Here is a 20,162-nt window from a genome sequence, read left to right as displayed (position 1 = left end):
CGCTGACAGACTGAGGCGGGATATCACAGTCCCTCGCTCATCCCCTTCTTGGGGACAACTCTGGAGGGAGCAAAATGCCAGCCTCTGGTTTTAAATGCAGACAGTGGCAATGCTGCTGTTCCCTCGTGGCTAGTTGGCCATCACAGTGAACATAGTCATCTACTGACAAGGTGTGAAGGGGAGCAGATTACACCTGCCGGCAGGAGGGATGGCTGGAGAGAAGAAAGGAGGGGGTAGATGGAGGACAGGGCAAATAGAGATGAGGGGGAATCCACTTCCATTTTGATTGCTACAGCCAGGGGTCTTTTTTCTTTTTCCTCCCTAACCCCCCCACTACCATTGTCTGCCGTATTTGGCCCCAGGCCTGCGAGGCGAATCGCACCATCAAAGCTTCTTGTGGCCGATTTAACATCATTTCATTGACTGAGATAAGTGACTTTTTTTGTATGTGGAGCATGAAGAAATGTGAAACTGTATGCCCTCGATGCAGACGTGCAGACTTACTGTCACCACGCACACACGCAGCTACACACTCCTCATTGTCTGTTGGTTGTATCAGGCAAAAAGTACTCTCATCTGCATCCCAAGGGCATTGCTCTGCTTGCAGTGGCTGATGGCTTTGTTTTTATATTTTATTCTCTCTACCATACTGTCTCTCAGCATTCTCCTTTTTCCCATCGCTTGCTCATTTTGATTCAGAGAGAACTGTCAGGCTTACACAATAGAATCTTTTCTTTTTTTCCCCTTTCTTTTTTCTTTTTGCTCTCCACATCGCACCCTGCTGTCCCACCCACTCACATCTCTTTCCATTTTGCACTCCTCTCCATCAAAATTGTCCTTCTTGACAAAAGGGGCGCCAAGGCTTTCACAGACAGGGGTGGAGAAGGGCTCGGCAGAAATCAATAAATTTCACCCCAGGGGCAGCAGACGGTTCTGTCCCCCCCCCCCCCCCCCCCCCCTTCTTTCGGCCCCCTCAAATCTGACCCGGACCCTCCACAGGAAGCCTGTAAAACAGTCAAAACCAATTTGCAGAAAGTTGTTCTACTTCTCTCCTCCTGCCTGTCTTAAACAGGATTTGCTGCTGATGGATTCACCCTTGCCTACATGTACAGTATCAGTGGTAGATTTGGCAAAATTAAGAGCACATGCTGTGTTATACAGCACCCTTGTCACAAAATGTAATTCTGTTTTTTTTTCTGGCTCTATTGTAGACAGCGGCAGGGCTCTACATCACCAGTATGCGCAACTCCCCACTCCATACTTCAAATCTAAGATAAGCCCAGAGAGGAAGTGAATGTGTTGATTTATTTGCTTACGTAGACCTGACTTAAAAACCATCCTCATTAGTCTTGTTGGGAGGAGGGGAGCGCACGGCATAAAAATGGAAGTTGTTTTCTCCTGCCTTTTTATTTAGCAGTAATGAAAAATGACAGTGTTCCCACTGTTGGCCATACAGGGAAATTTATCACCTGTTTAATTTCACACTCGGGTAGGCCTGGCCTCAGCTCCTTTTCTCGACACTGACAAAGTGGTAACTGAGAGCAGTGCATCACCTACGGAGGCCCGAGCCCCCTTTTTTAATTGAATAGACATTTAATAAACAAGATTATGAGAGCAGGATCACACGGCGATGCTGGATCCTCACCCTCGTCGCTCCTCACACGGCACGGATGTGATCAAGCTCCAAAAGACAGGAAAGGGCATGAAAAAACAGGCAAGTGAGTGGCTGGGTGGCACGAGAGCTTCCCGGAGTGTGATCAGCGCATTTTTCCTTCACGGTCCATTCATCATGGGGGCTTCTAACCTTCCGTTGAGGCAACAAAACTTCTTTTCTCCTCCTGCCATCTAAAAACACCCCATCCTCCCACTGGCTGTGATGCTTCTCCGTCCTACAGGAACTTTATTTAGGCTAACGTGCTGTCACATCAGTCAAAGAAGGTGGTACTGATAGAGGGAGCAAAACCGTTGTCATTTTCAAAGAGGGAGAATTTCTTTAATGTCATAGATGTTGACATTCAGTCAGGTCATGATATCAGAGGTATCATAGAAATATCAGATGTCTCCTGGATCATTGATGTTGACACAACAAATCTGGTTTGCTGAACATCTACAGCCCCCTCCCCTCCGTCATCTATAATTTACCCAGGTTCTCATGTTTTCTCCTCTTCCCTCTACTTTCAGTAGCACACAGTTCAAGACAATACCGTCTTCCTCTTCACTTCCTCTATTATTTCTACTGTCAAAGCCTCTCAGTCTTTTTCGGACATTATTCTTATGCAATTAATTTCCTTTCTTCTCTCCGCCGCTCAATTCTGGCTTCTTAATGGAGCTCCCCTGGCTAAATAGACTCAGGCTTCTGACAAGACTGAGTAAAAAGAAACGGATGGGCAGTACGGAGAGAATAGCTGATGCAGCCATCTTGGCTGGGGACATATTAATTGAAAGGTTCATAGGCAGCGTGGGTGACGGGCACATCAAAGAACAACAGCTAATTAGGACCCCCTCCCCTCGCCTTTCACTTTTATTTATTCCATTCTAGTGTCTTACCTCTTTTTATATATTTATCTTGTCTGTGTGAAGGGACCTGAGTGGAATATGAATCGGCTACTCCGGCATTTCCTTTTTACTGCGTCGTGCTGAGCTGGCAAACAGTAAACAGATACAGGAAGCCGACCACAGGCTGCTGAGCTCCCTTTCTGTTTCTGATCTCTTCTTCTCACTTTCAGATGCCATCTGACGCCGAGTACCTGCGATAATGTCACTGGCAGCTGAAAGCCATTACGCAGCGCATTAGCTGTGTCACAAAATGTTATGTTTAACTCGGACTGTGGTTCGAAATCAATAAGTTGCAACAATGGCAAATTCAAGTAAACGGATTAGGGTTGGGGCTTTAAAATGGAGACAGAGCGATGCTTTAATAAGCACTGATGGTTCCTAGTTTTTTGGGGGGGTTTTCTCGGGGAGGGGTGGGGGGGGGGCACTCTTCACAAAGCTCCAACTCCTCTGTTGAAGGCACAGATAGTAAAGCGACGTCTCCGCCGCCGTATCGACCACTCAGATCTCTCCCAGCACCACAGCTGATGACCCATATCGAAGAACAGCCGGGGCTTCATCGGCCCCTCCCCGCACCGTGCACTGTGACCTGCTCCATAATCTACTTTGGGAGACAGTTTATGCTAAGTGATACTTCCATTACACTATGACATTGATTTAACCATTAGTGGTAGTGCATCAATACACTGAGCCGAACGAGCCCTAAAAGTAGACGAGAAGGGAAAGAAAGACCTCGATTACCTAATGCGCTTTGAGTCTTCTGCCTGCGCTGGGAGCTTTTAGTTGAACTGTAGTCCTTTTTTGAATAACAAATTTGTTTTAAATGAACTTTCTGCCAGCCCCCAGGGTGCCTCGCTCTGTCTGACATTCTTTCCGTCTTTCATGCTGCATGCTTTCTTTCCCCCGCTTTCACACACGTTTACCTAATCTCCCTCTGGAGTTCCACTGTAGGTAAAATTTGCAACTTCAAAAGCCAGATCCTCCCATTTTTTTTTGCCTGCACTTTGCAATCCCCCCCTCCCTTCCCCAAATTTGTCTTCCTCAAATCAACCCACTTGTCAAATACCCCCCCCCCCCCCCCCCCCCCTTTCTGGTGCTTCTTTTTAAATCATTTTGTAGAGCTGTACATCCTGGCCCCTAATTGGGTTTTTATTTGTCCTTGCTCTGCCTCGTTCCCTATAAACATTAAGCCAGCCTTAGCTGTTCCTCCTACTGCGATACACAGACGTGCATTTTTAAAACAAGCAAAAAGCCATTTCAGGGTCGCAGTTAAAGAGTTGCCGGGACAACTTTCTTTAAAGTCTTGGGAGATAATTAGATTTTACAGAACACTTTGCAATTAGTTGCATTCTCATATCGGGAAGCAGACACCCATAAAGCAGGCCTCGCCACCAATTCTCTCCGCACACTTGGAGGCCGGAGTTAATAATTCCCTCCCCCTTTTTTTGTTTCTGATGTAATTGAAATGAAAGGATGCCTCACTGGTGGTGCAGAGATGTCTAATTTATTTAGTCAATCGGTGGCCCTCGCTAGACACCGTCATTATCTTGTACTACCAGCAGCGCCTTTGGTTGCCTCTCGCCATCATGAGGGGAAATGTAAATTATCTTAACTTTACGGCGCCCACAGTGTTTAAATGTAGTTTTAACTTCAAGACAAATAAAACTATGATGCCCGCTAGATGTATAGATTGTGATGTGTGTGCATATGTTTGTTAATGATATTGTGTGTCTTTTTTTATGCAGACTGCGGCTCGGGCGGGTCTGGATCGGGTCAGGAGAGCTGTGAACAGGACCGCTGTCTCGTATTTGGAGGCACGTGGTACGAAGACGCAGAAGACGAAAGCGACCGATGCCTTTGTGAATACAGCTGCACGAGTGTGCCTCACAGCCTGGTAAGACAGCCTTCAAAAATCATTTGCCATTAGCTGCTAATGTGGTTAAATCTTCCAGTCCCTTCAAAGCAAAATGCAAAAACATAAATCGCACACATCTGCTTTTGACATTTTCATCGGACAAACTCCAATCTCCTATAAAATGACATGGAAAATTATTCCTGAATTTTTGTCTTTAGCATAAAAAGAAATCTAGATGTCTTCTGAATTTGCCGAATAACCTTGCTTGTTACAAAATCCATCAGGGGCCACTTTCTTTCTTATTTTCTTGTAAATTTGACAAAATTGTAAAACATGGGGGCGTGGATGAAGGCACGGGGGACTTTTTCAAGGTCAGCTTCAGATGGAAAATCTTTTTGCAGCATTTCTTATTCGGAGACAGCATGACTGTACAACCTCGGTAATTTGTAAGCCAACGCAAAACTCAAAAAGGATCCCAGAAACTGAGTAACTGGGCAGAAGAAAGTTTTGTGACATCCACAATTAAGCATCAGAAAGGCGAGGCATAAGGCTGGAGATGGTGTTTATGTTGCGTCCGTCAGTGGAACATATAGGTTGACATAGTCTGCATAACAGGGGAAAGAAACACTGTATTTATGGCTTACCTGACTGAACACCACGTGACACGAGGAGAAAGCTCCAGTGACGACAGAAACAGACCTGTCTAATAAGCAGGAGCAAAAAAAATATCCTCTTTTCCCACGAGGTCATCTTACCGTCATGAGCAGCAGCAGCTTGCTTTGTTGTCACGGATGTGGCTCAGGTGTCACCGCATGGTCTTAAGTGTGGTGAAACTGATGACACCTGATTAAACCACGTCCATTACAACTGAGTAAAAACGCCACCTGACAAAGGCCGTGAAGTATTATTGAAAGCAACCGAACTAACCACTTAATGGCTCTTTAGTTCAGCGTCTAGGTGAATGCGCTTTTACTTTAAATACAGGGCACGCCTCGGTAAAAACACGCGGCCTGGTAATAACTGAAGCGAGGTAGAGCAAAAAGAGCTGAGGGGTTAAGCTAGACGCTGCTTCAGACTCTGCTTTGTGTCTTTCTTTTTGCAGGTTTGTGGTTCCGATGGGAAAAACTACAGCAACGAGTGCGAGCTGAAGAAGGCCAGATGTGAGAAACGAGAGCACTTGTTGATTCAAAATCAGGGACCCTGTGCAGGTCGGTACATTACGCCACTCAGAGTCGATGTCATTGCAGTGCACAAGAGCACCCTCATCAAGTCTCATTGTCGCTGACATCCCATTTCTCCACTCATTCCATCCATCGATGGGGTTGTAATTGTCTCTAGTTTGAGTGTAATTCTGACAGCACTGCTTGTGTCTCTCTTCAGTGTGACCTGGTTAGCCATAAGCAAGTGAAATGATGGGAGGTCAGTGTTAAATTTGATGTGTGGGTTTGTGTAATTTGCTCAGGGAAGGTTGACTCAGCACACTTTGAGCTTTCCAGCTTTTCTGGGAAGTGGCTAGTCCACGTGGGCCGGCTCGTGAGCAGAGTTAAAAATCTTCCTCTCGGGCCCAAGTGTGAACTAACAGATAGTAATAAAGGCTCACTTTTCTGTCCAGATATTCAGAGAATTTAAAGCAATAAACCTGTGCTCCGGAGCTTGCTTCTTAGCCCTCAGGACACCACTTTCCCCTCTTCCTTTAATATAAACTCCCTCTCTTTGCATGTGATGAATGACATTTATCAGCCACAAACGCTGTGAGATCAGTGGCAGAGCAGCAAAGGTTAACCATCTTCCTCTCTGTGGCTATGTTAAATGAAGAGCTTTTTGCTAGCACAGGCCAGGGAGCAGAGCAAAAGGCACTTAAGGGATTTTGTGTGATCATTCCAGTCTGTTTGATTCCCCCTGGGTCTGAAAGAGAGGAGGATGGAGAGAGTTTGAAGAGAGTGAGAATGAAGGAGCTGCCAGTGTTTTCACACACATCTCTGCAGATTCTTCTCCTTCCTAAGCTGGCCTCCTTGGGCACTGACTGTCACGCTTCTCTACCATCCATGGATAATCAATCCTTTTTTGAAGAGTCCTCTATGGGTACAAGGCCTCTGGGTTCTCATCTCCTATTGGCTAATGGGGGGGGGGGGGGGACTCAGATCTTGGGGAATTTCACTGCCCTCTGCATTAGCTATGTAAGGAGAAACTTCATTTGACCTCAGCTCCATAAACTTTATCAAAACATGCCAGCTCTCAGTAGCGGAGCATGAAAGCAACCTTGTATTTCAGAGGTTCTCAGTTTGAAAAGCTACCTACTTTGCATACAGTGTCAACACAGCCGTCTGCTGCATGCACATTTGTAAAGTTTGCCTCTTGTAGCATTTAAAATAGTATTTTTTTTTTTTTGCCGCCTGCAAACTCAAATCAGGGTCAGGGATTTCAATATAATCCACTGAAATTTTTATTGGTTTACTAGACACATGTGCAGATGTGCCCTTGCAGGAATATAAAAGACCAGCAACAATCAGCGAAGCGGAGAAGGCGCAGCAGTGGACCTTGAAAATGTGAGGGTAATATTGCATGTCACAGCGAGGTGCATTGTGCCGGACAATGGAGAAAAACCCTTGAAGGGTGGAAGAACATATGAAATTAAAAGTTCTCCTTGTCCTAATAGGCTCAGTACAGATAGCCGAATGGAGCACTGAAAAGTGGCAAGTTAAATGAACTGTGTCCAAAGCCCATCTCTGGAGTGGGAAAGCACTGGAAAAAGAGCGCGCCGAGTCATCACCATTAGGCTGAGGCTCATATCCACACCAGTAACAGTGTGATTTATGGCCCCTGTATCTCCAGCCTCCAAACTCCAAATGAGCAACACTAAAAGAGGCGATGGGGAGGGCAATAGAGAGACACACAGAAAACCAAGGGTTTTCCCGTTTCTATCTACAACTTTACTTTTCACTCCAAAGTATGAAAAAATGTGAACAATGATGCTTTTGCTCCGGCCATTAAACAAATCCTATTTTCCTCCCACTGACTGTTTTGTTGTTCTCTTCCAATTTCTGGAGAAGCGCCAGGTTTGAGGAACGCATTTGTTTTTATTTTGCTGAATGTGGCTCTGTATTCAGTGCTGTCACACTATTTTGGCGTCTTGTGCATCCTTAGACAAAGGAGCTCTCCACACAGTGTGCGCAGGCAGAAACTGCTTGGCAAATTCCTTCGCATTATGCAGCAGGCCTTTTTTTTTTTTTTTTCTTCTGCTTCTTCTTCTTTTCTTTTTTTGAAGGTTGTAGGGCAGCGGTGCAATTTCGTAATATTAGACAAGAACAAATGAAGAGAACATGCCTTCTAGTAGGTGGTAAATGTCAGCTTCTGCACATTCACCAGAAATGCCATTGTTTGTTTTCACTGGAGGTAATAGCATCATTTTCCCCCTGATTTTGAGTCATTGTGGAGAAAGTAGCAAATAGAATTGTTATCTTGAAGCCGACTGCCAGGCTCTCCACCTCTGCCCCTCAAGCCAATCTCATTGTTGGCAAAAAAGTTACATGTTGTTCAGAGATTGTGTTGTTTAATTCCCCTCCTCCACCACCATCAACAAACCCTACAGTAATCACTCAAATGCTGGTGTTCCTCTTTCTCTCCCTGTTCCATCTTCCATCTCCCCTCCCTTTCCTTCCCTACCTCATCGGTGATTTCAGCCGTATCTCTGCCGGACCCGACGGTATCCGAGCACTGCAGCGTGTCAGTGTACGGCTGCTGCTCAGACAATGTGACGGCCGCCTTAGGAGTTGGACAGGCAGGATGTCCCGGTGAGTCCTATTCTGTGTCCCACTTTGACCCGTCAGTGTGTCACGAGTTTTTAAAAAAAAAAAGGAGGAAAAAAAAAGTAGATAGTATCAGGCTGTTTGCAGCATATGGGCCTCGTTGTCCTTGACTGCAATTACAGTAGCAAAGTTGCAGAGCCGAAAACGTTTCATCTTAATCCAAGGAATAATTATGATAATTCTGCGCTGTATCAACAGAAAAATCTCTTCATCTGATGATCCTGACAAATGATAGCGCGCAGATGGAAGAGAAAAGGCTTGCATCGAGCTGTAAGCCAGGGGATACAGCATGGATGGAGAAAATGCAGACGGAGAAATAAGAATACGCAGAGATTTAGAAAAAAGGAAAATCACCTCAGCGCGCTTTATCCGCCTTTTTATTTGCGGAATAGGGTTTAGCTGACATTTGAGCCTAGCATAAATCTCTAATACAGAGTATCCATCACAGTAAGCATTATCCAACTCTTATAAGCTACAGGGATCTATAAACAGCAGCAGTGTAAGTTTGCTGTAGAAAAGTGAAATTCCTTGTTGCTCTTTTCCCCTCAGCTACCTGTCAGTGTAATATCTACGGCTCCTACAAGGGGACGTGCGATCCAACCACCGGGCAGTGCTCCTGTAAGCCGGGTGTCGGAGGGCAGAAGTGTGACCGCTGTGAGCCGGGCTTCTGGAATTTCCGCGGCATCGTGACAGAGAACATGAGCGGCTGCACTCGTGAGGAATTCCTTCTTTGTATCTGATCAGCTGTACAAATGTGTTTTATTTCGATGACGTTCATTTTATGTATGTTACTTTTCAATCCTTACATTTCCTCTCCACAAATGGTCTGTGCACACACACACCGAAAAAAAAATCCATACACATCAAAGTGTTAACACGCAGAGAGGTTTTATTTGGTTTTCAGAAATCCTGAAATAGTGAAATAGTTAGTCTAGATCAGAGATGTCAAAGTCGGTTTAGTTCGTGGGCCTCAGCTTTGATCTCCAGTGGGTCTTGTCAGTGGGTCTTGTCAGCAACTTGTCAGGATCTGGAACTTTCATCTCCAGCATCTCCGCAGACATCTCCAACTTTCATAGTTTGCAAAGTCCTGACTGACTTGTATGATTCACACCGCCTGCTCTAGATACACCATCAATATTTCTGTGTGCACTTTTCTTCTGATCTACTTTACTTTTATAGTTACTGAACAATTTTAGTTATTCCCCCCAATGTTTTCTGGGAAGAAACCCAAAACCTCTGAGTCTGTAAAACTAAAGTCTTTGCCAAATAAATCCAAATCTGCATGGCTGGAATCCACTCTACATAAGTGAGAGTCATATTTCTCAAGATAAGAGCCATAGTTTGACAATACATTTCTCACTGAATTAATAGCAGTGCCTCCGAGCTACCCTTTTTAGAACAGAAGTTTATAAAATGAATATCCATAAAATATAGTCAGTCAAATTAGATTCTCTTCTAGTTAAGCTCCATATATTTATAGAGCTTAACTATTTGATGAGAGTTTTTGTGGAAAGATGTCTTACTTTGTCCTTTAGACCTGTCAAGGCTGTACTGAATGAACCATTCTCATTTGTATTCGAGTAAAGAACAGGGTCGGGACCCCTTGTTTGTCTTGGTGTAATGCAATATGGTGACTAGCTCGTATCCTGCCGCTGAGGTATCATAGGACATAGCTCCCCAAGTCACAGAGCATTTTCAGTCAACAGCAGGAAGCCTGCAGGTGCCTCACCCGTGGCCTGACCTTAACAAGGTTTACCCAAAGCAAGCAGACAGCACACCACACGCCAATACCACGTTCAGCAGGAGAGGAGTGGAAAACAACACACGTCATTGATTCCCGGAACATAATGGACTTGATGTCTTTCCCCGGCGTTGTTTTCCTGAGTTTCTCTTACGTACTCATTCCCCTCCTTCTTGTCCTCCTCCTGTGGCCCCTAGGGCTGGTTGAACTATTACCAACCCTTGATACTTAAGACAAAGATGTCTCTCAAGCACAACGCTACAGAGGCTAAGGTTGCTTCAAGCACAGTTTGTACAGACTATAAACCGAGCTATTCCTATCTCTCTTCCTGCCGTCGTCGCTAATTGACTGGCCTTTTTCCCCCCTCATCAATCTCTCTCATTTTTTTTCCACCTTTCCACGGCAGCATGCAACTGCGACGCTACGGGCTCAGTCCGGGATGATTGTGAGCAGATGTCGGGTCTGTGCTCTTGCAAGACGGGAGTGAAGGGCATGAAGTGCAACGTGTGTCCAGATGGGAGCAAGATGGGCATGAATGGCTGCGACAAAGGTAATAAGAAAGAGCATCAAGGCCAGTGTGTGGGGCATTCAGAAACCAAACACACACACATTTCTCTCCTTGGTTCCAGCTTCTCTCTATCATTCCAAAGTGGTTTTTGTCACTTATCTGATTTGTGGATCAGCCTGGAAGCAGCCATTTCTTTCTTCATCGGCTCTTTGCATCCATCAGCTTTACTGGCAAAGAAGGAAGTGGCTGCAAGAGAGCTGATCAATAGTGATTAGGAAAATACTCAAGTGTACAAATGGCATGTGGATGACACATTTCCCATTGATATTTTATTTTCTCTACACAGTTGTGATGATTCATTGTTCTTTGAATGTGTGGGTTTATACCTCTGTTTAAGGACTATTGATTACTTTTGATTAATAATAAAAACAGCCCTGGTGATTGTACAAGCCACAAAGCCGGTTGAAGGAAAGGTTAGTTCCTGCTGTGGGGGCCTGCAGCTCCTTGATTAAGATGCACCATCAGATATCGACTGGAAGTCAAATGCTTAATGAAGCCAGCAGTCCCAGCACAGTGGTGGGGCTCTTCGCCACACACCCTGCCAGATAAAAAGGACGAGTACTCGGAGGGTGCAGCACATAAAAGCAGGAGCTAAAGGGTGGGGTGCGCTAAGCCTCTGTGATGAAACAATGCAAAGACCCCACACTCACATCCAGGTGGGTGGATGGTGGACTCCCTGCAGCAGATCCTGCTGCGACAGCTTCAAGGCTTCAAACAGTCTTTAGGGGAGAACTGAGGAGAGATCTTGAGTGCTCACCTTTGGGCCCCTCAGAAGATCAACTTTTTTTTGTGCAGCAGTTTTGGAAAATTGCTGTGCATGCCATGAATAATTGAAACTCAGAGAATTTGGGAATTCTATTATCACTGTTATACGGTTGGTGTAAAGATGCTGAATACAAGACAAGGATGAAGTCTTTCAGCTCACTCTTTCCACACTATAAAATCACCCCGAGTGCGACAAGTGGTGTTTTAACCTCCTAGGACCTGGCGTCCACATATGTAGACATCAAATTATGGGTTGTCTAGACCAAAATACTAAATTTTGCTCTTCAGGGCCCTGATATCCAATTATGAGGACATTATACTGACACTGTTCTATCCAAATTTAAAGCGAATGTCCTCATATGTGTCTCTCATTTTTCTCAGAAACAAAAATCAAGTAAAAAAAAAAAATCTGGTAATTCTTTGTTTTTACATTCATCAGGTCCCAATCAGCCCAAATATCAAAGAGAAATAAAAAATGCATGCCATGAAAGAGTTCGGGTCTTAGGAGGTTAAAACTGTGGCACAATAGCACAAGTATAGTATGAATGTTGTCAGCAGTGCAGATGAATTGTTATTCGCTGTTTGGGGTTAAAGTTTTATAGCTAGACGGCTTATAACACAGTTTGTTGTTATACTTTGAAATCCCCTCAGGACCTGATCCCAGCATATATATCAGAACTGCTATCCCTGTACTCTAAACCAGCAGCTTATAGTCTGTTCCCACGTCACTGTTAACACTCAAGAGAGACAGAGTGACTGCTGTATGCAGTATCATCTTTTACATTGCTTTTAAAGACTTTTTCTTTACATGTTTTGGTTATTTCAGTTCTTAACTATTGTGTTCAACTGTATTTTATTCTTTACTGGGTGTTTAACTGGCCGAACTTTTGGTACCTACAGAAAGGTTGACATTTTGATACACAGGAAATTGTAATGTTTTCAAAGAGCCAAACACAGGAGACCAGGATCAAAAATTCAAAACCTTAAGCATCAGCAAAACCAGCTGACAGAAAGTAAAGGTTGGAGTCTTGAAAGCATATTAGATGGACAAACATGATTGGACCTATACTAGGAACAAAGAACCAGGAATGAAAGGGCAGTAATACACAAAAAAAGCAAGGGAAGGCCAACATGAATAATGGAAATAACCAGCCCAATCTCACTCCCGAGGCGTAACATCCCGACGATTTGTCACGTTCCGCAGCGTTCCTGAGGAACGCGAAAGGTGACCTTCCGCGTTCTTATGTTACGCGCCGGGTTATGGGTGAAATCCAGCAGAATGGCGGTCCTGCGGTAATACACGTTCAAGCCATGTATTCCAGCCCTAACACTAACTAACCTGTACCAGCACTTTAGTGACGTTAAATAGTGTTTTCCAAAGCGTTTTAAGTAAATTGAACGAACACATGTAGATTGATTCCAAACAGTTCTCAAGTTTAATCGTTTCTCCGATCTCATCATTTACGAACGTGTTGGGTGCCCAGAAGTGTAGTATGTTGACGATTTGTCACCTAGTGTATTACTATATATATTACTCTTTGGGAGTGAGAACGTGTTGAAATAACACTCACAGGAAAGAACAAGGATTACAGAATAAAGGAGGAAATCACTACGAAACAACAAAACGTGGCAGAAATGTTGCCAGCTATAGTCTGATTTCACAGTCTCCATTGCTGTATATAAAGTACTCTATTTGAACAAAAGTGTTGGGCCACACCTCTTAATCTTTAAATTCAGGTGTTTTCAGTCCCATTGCCACAGACTTTTTAAATCAAGCACCTAACCATGCAGCCTGCATTCACAGTCATTGATGAAAGAATGAAGAGCTCACTGAATTCGAGAGTGGTGCTCTAACAGGATGCATAGATGACCCGGTACCTTTGTCCATATAGTGCGTACAGAACGTATAGCAGTGTAAACTTGTTTCTCCCACAGGTCCTGAAGCCCCAACTTCCTGTGAAGAGTTACAATGTAACTATGGAGCCACTTGCATTAAGGTGAATGGCCAGGCCCACTGTGAGTGCCCCTCACCTGACTGCGATTTGAAAAACAAAACCAAGGTGTGTCTTTCAAACTGTCTAAAGAAATAAGTTGTTTGAATGGAAACACATTCTTGTAGTTGCCTGTAGGGAGTTAACGTGTTCTCCCTTCGCTCCATCTCTGTCACTGTGGAGCAGGTGTGCGGCTCAGATGGGGTGACCTATGCCGACCAGTGCCAGCTGAGGACCATAGCCTGTAGACAGGACAAGGACATCACAGTGCAGCACTTTGGACAGTGCACAGGTGAGCCTCGTAGAAACCTCCATGCATAACGAGACACACGGATGGCCAACTGTTGTCAGTCCCTGATCAAAAGATAATGAGCAGTGCCGAGGGCCTCAAATTAACCCCCTCCTGCTGTTTCTCCTCCTATCCATCACTCTGATTCAGAAAGTAAGGTCAGAGCACTGTGAGAGCACATTTATCTTAAAATAAATGTTTCTGCACACACTCGAGCAGCTGTGCTTATTTCTTATTAAGGTCATTCAAGTGCTGAAGAGTATATAATAAAAGCATCTTACACGCATCATGTTCAATAGCACTTCTGTATATCGAACAAGCCTGTCTCTCCTCCTGGTTTTAAACTGCCTGGTGAGAATGAAAGCATGTGCCACACTACAGGGATCTCAGAATTCAGATGGAGATTTATTTATTTATTTTGAAAAGAAAAACAAGTTTGACTGGAGTCTGTGCGTTGCAAACTCACCAGATAGCAATGACACTTCCTCTTTGCTTTCCAGTCCCTTTGTTGGGATTTGGCTTCATCTTCAAACCCCCTGTTGGGGAATACATCAATCCCTTCGCAGCTTGATGCTGCCAGGAACACGATGCTGCTGAAGTATGATTGCACATGTAGAGTACATGTGTACTCAGGAAAAGGTACAGCTCTTGTCCCCCCTCCCCTCCATCCCAGCCCACATGCTGATGGACATTGCTTGGATCGGTGTAATAGGCACTGGGACCCTTGCCAAGGCCACAGCTTTCATGTACAGTGAAGTGGTCTCGCCGACTGCCAGCTTGCGTCACAGCAGAATTCTAGAGACGCCGCCGGCAAGAGCAGGAGGAAGCTCTACGCCAGCTGTGGAGCTGTGGCCGCGAGCCACTGCCAGGTGTCTTACATTTTCAGGTAGAAAAATGTTCATTCACCTCATCATTTAGTGGATCAAATGACCTCATGCAGAGACACGCGTCCCTTTTACCCCTCTGCCCTGAGTGATCCCCTTCAGACTGAAATGGCAGTATTCCAGACAGGAAAGGATGTTGATATAGTGTATGTTGATTTGTAGTTTCAGGTAGTCGGATTTAAAAAAAAAAAAAAAAAAAAAGGAGTATGCTCAGTAAGGAATTGACAAGGCTTTGATAAGTCCCTGAACATCTGGTAATTACAAATTCAGTGCCGTGGGTTACCAGCAAATGGAGCCAAAATCCAGTCTGGTCTCACATTCCTCTGTTGCCTGGCAATAGAGATGTGGGTTGTGTGTAATCCCTCACCTAGCATTTCTGCATACACAGAAGGCACGAAGACGCCTCGCAGTGGACTCTCTCTCTATCTCTACGGGGACGATGAAGAGACAGGCGAGCGCTCGGGCCCCACCAGCAGCCGCGGAGGATCTTTTAATTTCTTCACCCGGATGCAGTCGCACCGCGGGTTGCTGTTCTGGCGCTGCTGTCGGCTCGGGAGTTAGATCTCGAGCTAATTTCACGTGTGGCTGGGTGCGAATTAGCATTTGCTCTGCCTCCACCCCTCACCACGCCAGAGCCAAGCCCGCCCTCCCTCCCACTGTTTACACGCAGCGCTTCCAGACGCCGGGCCACAGCGCCGTGGCATGCCAATGCTCGCCGAGCTGCTCCGTGGTTTGACAGGAGAGCAGTGCCAAGGGCTCTGCTATAAATGAGTGAATATTGATCTTTTTTAACATCATTGATCTGTTGCAACTTTTTATTATACAAGGGAGCGTGACTGCTGCTTCTGCTGCTGCTGTGCAGTCTGCCGCTAATGGGCAGGCTGAGGAAAGAAATTACAAGCCTGCAGAAAAAGCTCCTCAAATCTTTCTGCCTGTGACAGAGAGCTGTGATGTTACCCGGCTCTCTCTGAAGTCTCCTCCAAGCAGCCGCAGAGTATGGGGAGGAGTATTGCCGGCTTCTTTGCTAGGTCTCAGCAAAAGATGAAGCGATAAGAGAAGAATCCTCAAAAAAATATGCATAAAACACTGTACCGAGCACCGGAGGGAGGGCATTTGTACCGGTGAACAAATTCTGGCAGCGGGAGGAAATGGCCACCATGTTGGCAATGACCTGCCTCTCCCATATGGTGTTATTACCTGTAAGTTTGTAGCAAATTGGCAACGAAGGCCAGCATATGGCACAGGCAGCCCTCTGCCTGCTTGCTAGTCAGGGTTCTGTTGCCTTCTCCTCCATGTCCTGCGATTTTTTTTGTGCCATTATTCACTCCCTCGTTCAGTTTGCCATGCCATGTTTCCCTGCTGCTGATTTGTTAACCTGTATTTTCCATCTGATTTAAACCCTTTCTCTGTCAGGCTCTTTTTCCCTATCATTTCCGCTCCTTGCCTCTGTGGCTTCCTTGTCTTTCTCCTCCAGTTTGCGCTTTCCGAATCCCTCCTCCTCACTGAGGGTGGCTGACTCCACAAACAATCTTAATAATCACCTGTCAACAATAAGTACACAGCTGAAGCAAGCCGAGATGACTATGATTTATTTTGCTCTCTACTCTGTGACATTACTGTCCAGTGCTCGACTGGGAGGAAATAAAGCAAAAAAAAGGCAAATGGACTGTTAAACGTGATTAAGAGAAGCGTCAGCTGAACAGACTGTGCTGTCAGTCCTTCTCTGCTTTCTCCCAACGAGCGCTCCTCTCTTGCTTTATCCCATGTCGCTGAGCTTGCTTCTGGAGATGCCCACACACCCAAACACACATTAGGCCCTTTCCAGGGACCAATCCGCTTGACGCTAAGCTTGGCACAAGACTGACAGGTGTAGCCAAGAGGAAACGCGATGCATGCCACCTTCCTTGGTGATAGCATCGCTCCTCTATGCACTCCAAATCTCTCTATTACAAATATCTTCCGAGCTTTAAGCAATCTGTGCGTCTCCCGGGCTTTCCACCGTCTCAGTAGGTATCACATTTCACACCTCGGTGAATAATTGCCGATCAACTAAGCGATTATAGCAGTGTAATTAAGTCCTACACATAATGTTAGGCGAATCCTAATGAGGCGCATGTCTACGGTATAGCTTTTTATTTTTTAATCTCCTCTTCATTTCACCTTCTCGCTAACACACATCTGTGCTCGTGGGACGGCAAGGAGCGAAGAAATAATGACAATATTGCCGTGACTCCTCGCCACGGCTAAATCTGAAGTGTTCGCTTACGTAGCATCTCCCTGCCAACTCACTTATCTCCCGCAGGAGTTTTTGTCCCATTTATCTCTCTTTTATCGCCAACAGTTTGTCCTTTTGCACCAGAGCTTTTTGCATTGGTAATGATGGGCTCTTTACAGAGAGGCTCTTCTCGCTCCCCTCACGTGGAAGGATTCTTTTTCTCTCTCTCTGTGTGTGTGTGTGTGTGTGTGTGTGTGTGTGTGTGTATTGACACGAGTGTGTTGTGGTGGCGTTGACGGATACTCATGCTCTCTGCAAGCAGCGCTCTTTGAAGCCAGAGTTAAAGCCGGCTTTTTTTTCTTTCTTTTTTTTCTGCCCCATTTCTATCAATCATTCATCACCGGAGGCACTGGCTGTTGGTGATTAAAGCTGTGCTACTGGAGGGCAGCGTTTGAATATGGATATATAATTCATAGGCATTGGCACAGCAACACACAAACATGCATATTGTGCACACGAATGCATGCCATATGTGTACAAACACAAGCACAAATACCCTCCACACAATGCGCTGACACCAACTGGAGTAGTTTAACCTGGTTTGGGAACCATAACTCGTCTGCAGGCGGAGTGCACATGCCCGAATGCGATGTGTCATCTGTTGGCATATTCCATTTTCACTCTTAAGACCCCTGAAACAAAGATTTCTGACATCTCATCCATTGCAGGCTTTTTAATCACGGGCTGCTTGTACAAACAGGCCTGTTTGTGTATGTGTGTGGTTTCTAATGTAATTACTTAATGACACTGGTGAACATCGGGGAGATGGGTTAGAAGATTAGAAGAGACATAATCACTCACTGAATACAGGAGTTATAGTGAGTGAAAAAAAGTTATAGTGAGCAGTAGGTTGTAATAATCATTAAGTGATTTTGTTATGGTTTATTGGCTAATTATGTTTTTTTTTATTTCCTCTGGTGTGATTTTTGAGGTTTTACTGCAGTTAAGTAAAACAAAGTCCAACACTTCCATCTATGCTCAGTCATTCATCCATTCCTTGCTTCCTCCCCTTCCCTCCACCAGAAACCATCTCTGAGCCAGCAGATCGACCCACCCCAAACCCCCCCGCCACCACCCCAAGCGCAACCGTTGCTGCCGCCACCACCATCACCACCGTCGCACCCTTCCATCCTAACATGGTCCACGGCGTCCCGCCTCCATGGATCGAAACCCTCGAGCAACCTGCGACCACCACCCCCTTTCCATCCCCTACACAAAAAAGTGCGCAAGCAACCAGCCACCACTCCACCCACATCCAGCCGCAAGCGCCGCAGCCCAGCCCAACCGCTGCCGCCTCCACATCCTCTCGCAGCGGTCCAATTCCCTCGGCCGCCGCAGTCTCCTTCGAAGGCTCGGGTAGTGGGGATCCAAGCGGGGACGAAGCGACTGAAGAAGAGAGCAGCGGCATCCCAACGGAGGCCAGTGGGGCCGAGGAGACTGTCGGTAAATCCCTGCTCTTTCACTTCATTATCCATAAAGCTTTGGGTGTGTGTGTAGGGAGGGGAGGTTTTTCTCAAAAAAGGGGCTGGTCAAACTCATAGTCTCCTCTTAGTTCACATCATAATGCATTCATGCCATCATCTGTTAATTGAAAATGAAAAATAGGCACAGGCTTATGTATTTGTATGCAAATTGCTTTTGAGGAGACAAATGTCACAGGCAGGCAGGCAGGGAAGAGAAATCTTTGTCAACAGGTGCTGTTAGTGTCATTTCCACTTGCATAAGATGTATATCTCAATTTCAGACAGAAAAGAATGTATTTGCATGGTTCACTGTTGCTACATCGCCCATGCGTTTTTCTTCCTCCCATTCCACCAGCTCTCAACAGCTAGCAAAACAAAACCCAAGCTCTGTAAAATACACTCTAGATGGAACTGCTGGTCCGCATCTCAGGATCTCTGGAGCCTGACTTGACAGGCTGATGTGACTGGGAGGTTGAGGTGCGAGTGTGTGAGCCAGCATACCTTGTCACATGACTAGTCTCAAATCTTTCCCGACATGCCTTCCTGGGCTCTGGCGGTTACCGGGCCTCTGGTTGAACAACAAGAGGACGACTAAGACTTTTCAATCAGTGCTCTCTTTTTGATTTTTTTCTTTTTTTCTGATGTTGCCTTCCATCCGTCTGTCCACCTCACCTGACAGCTCGCAGTAACAGGATAAGATTGATGGAACGGCAAGGCCCCAATGTGCTCTTCCTCGGCTCTTCCTCCTCCTCCTGCTCCCCCTCTCCTCTCGTTCCTGCTCCCCGAGTTTTAGATTTATTCTCTTGTCAGAGGCTGACCAGAGTGCTCGGTGATGCAAGGAGCATGTAGCTTGTCTGCAAAGGAGACCTGGCGTCTTGTGACTGTGTGTATATGTGTGCGTATGAATGTGTACCCAAGTGTGCCTGGATGTTTTTCCTTTTTTTCAACAGTCAGTTTGTGATTGTTTGATTAGACGATTTTCCAGGACAGTTTTGGATATTGAAATACTGAACTAATCTGTTTCGTCATCTGTTTTGTGTGTTTGCGTCTGTGTGTGTGTGTGTGTGTGTGTGTGTGTGTGTGTGTGTGTGTGTGTGTGTTAGTCTTATCTCCTGTTCCTCGTGTCACTGTGTTTGTCCAATCCAGAGTGCACATGTCACCATCTGAGCATACAAATGTGAGTAGGTCAGAGGTGCACCTTTTCACATTTTTGTGCCTGTGGTATTTTTGCAATCCGAACAAATCTGTGTGTGTATTTGTCGTTGTGTTTATCTGTGTTTATTTGACAGCTTTCATGGCTTCCATAGGAGTTGCACTGCCCGATGCTTCTGTAAATGTGCAGACCACATGCCAGCAGATGCCCCATAAACCCCAGCCTCCTCCCACCTTCTGCCCCGCCCCCTTCTCCCTCCTCCCTCCTCCTTCCACATCCTTTGACCGCATGTCCTTGAGAAGGACGTCCCTCGCCTCTGACGTGTTTATGGCTTGTTTAGCCGCTAGCTCTTTGCCTCGACGATTATTTCTAATCTCTCCGCGGCCATAAAGTGCACCGCCTTGACACCGAGACAACTCCCCCTCCGCCAACACCATCATTAGAGTGGACCGAAGCTCGCCGCTGTTATATACACACTCATTCTTCAGATAGAGCAAGCCGAGCCACTTTTATGTCTGTAATGTCCCAAGATAGCCAGATATGCAGTGACAGTAACACAAACACGAGTGTATGTTGTTTTTGTCCTCCTGGGACTCCTTGAAGGTAAAACTCACCCAATCTGCAGCGAGCAGTTATCACATCCTCCCATCATTAAAAGTGAGCCATGTGTGAGATGACTGGCAACACTCCCCATTAAGTGTTCTCTACCTGACAAAAAGAGATCCAGGTGTACAATCAGTTCTAGTGAAAATGCCACATAATCACTCCTGACAGATGCCTTTATTAGTGTCCAATCACTGGTCAGCACTCTAAAACAAA

General features: G+C 45.6%; 1 protein-coding gene across 7 annotated transcripts in view; it reads left to right on the top strand.

Moving 5' to 3' along the window:
- The window catches only part of agrn (agrin), a 258,498-nt gene that overhangs the window by 197,438 nt on the left and 40,898 nt on the right, over positions 1-20,162 (top strand). For 6 of the 7 annotated variants that reach the window (XM_085261191.1, XM_085261192.1, XM_085261190.1 and 3 more), the window contains 8 exons: positions 4,299-4,447; positions 5,511-5,616; positions 8,089-8,199; positions 8,764-8,928; positions 10,362-10,505; positions 13,224-13,348; positions 13,466-13,571; positions 17,751-18,170. In XM_085261191.1, the coding sequence (XP_085117317.1) occupies positions 4,299-4,447; positions 5,511-5,616; positions 8,089-8,199; positions 8,764-8,928; positions 10,362-10,505; positions 13,224-13,348; positions 13,466-13,571; positions 17,751-18,170 (1,326 nt within the window). The remainder of the gene's footprint in view (positions 1-4,298; positions 4,448-5,510; positions 5,617-8,088; positions 8,200-8,763; positions 8,929-10,361; positions 10,506-13,223; positions 13,349-13,465; positions 13,572-17,750; positions 18,171-20,162) is intronic. The other variant, XM_085261195.1, reaches the window with a different exon arrangement.

The sequence above is a fragment of the Mchenga conophoros genome, linkage group LG20 (assembly GCF_057382185.1).
Source record: "Mchenga conophoros isolate Kocher_MC1m ecotype Shallow Benthic linkage group LG20, M_conophoros_male_GT1.1, whole genome shotgun sequence".
Classification (NCBI taxonomy): Eukaryota; Metazoa; Chordata; class Actinopteri; order Cichliformes; family Cichlidae; genus Mchenga; species Mchenga conophoros.
This window is presented reverse-complemented; position numbering and strand designations above follow the sequence as displayed.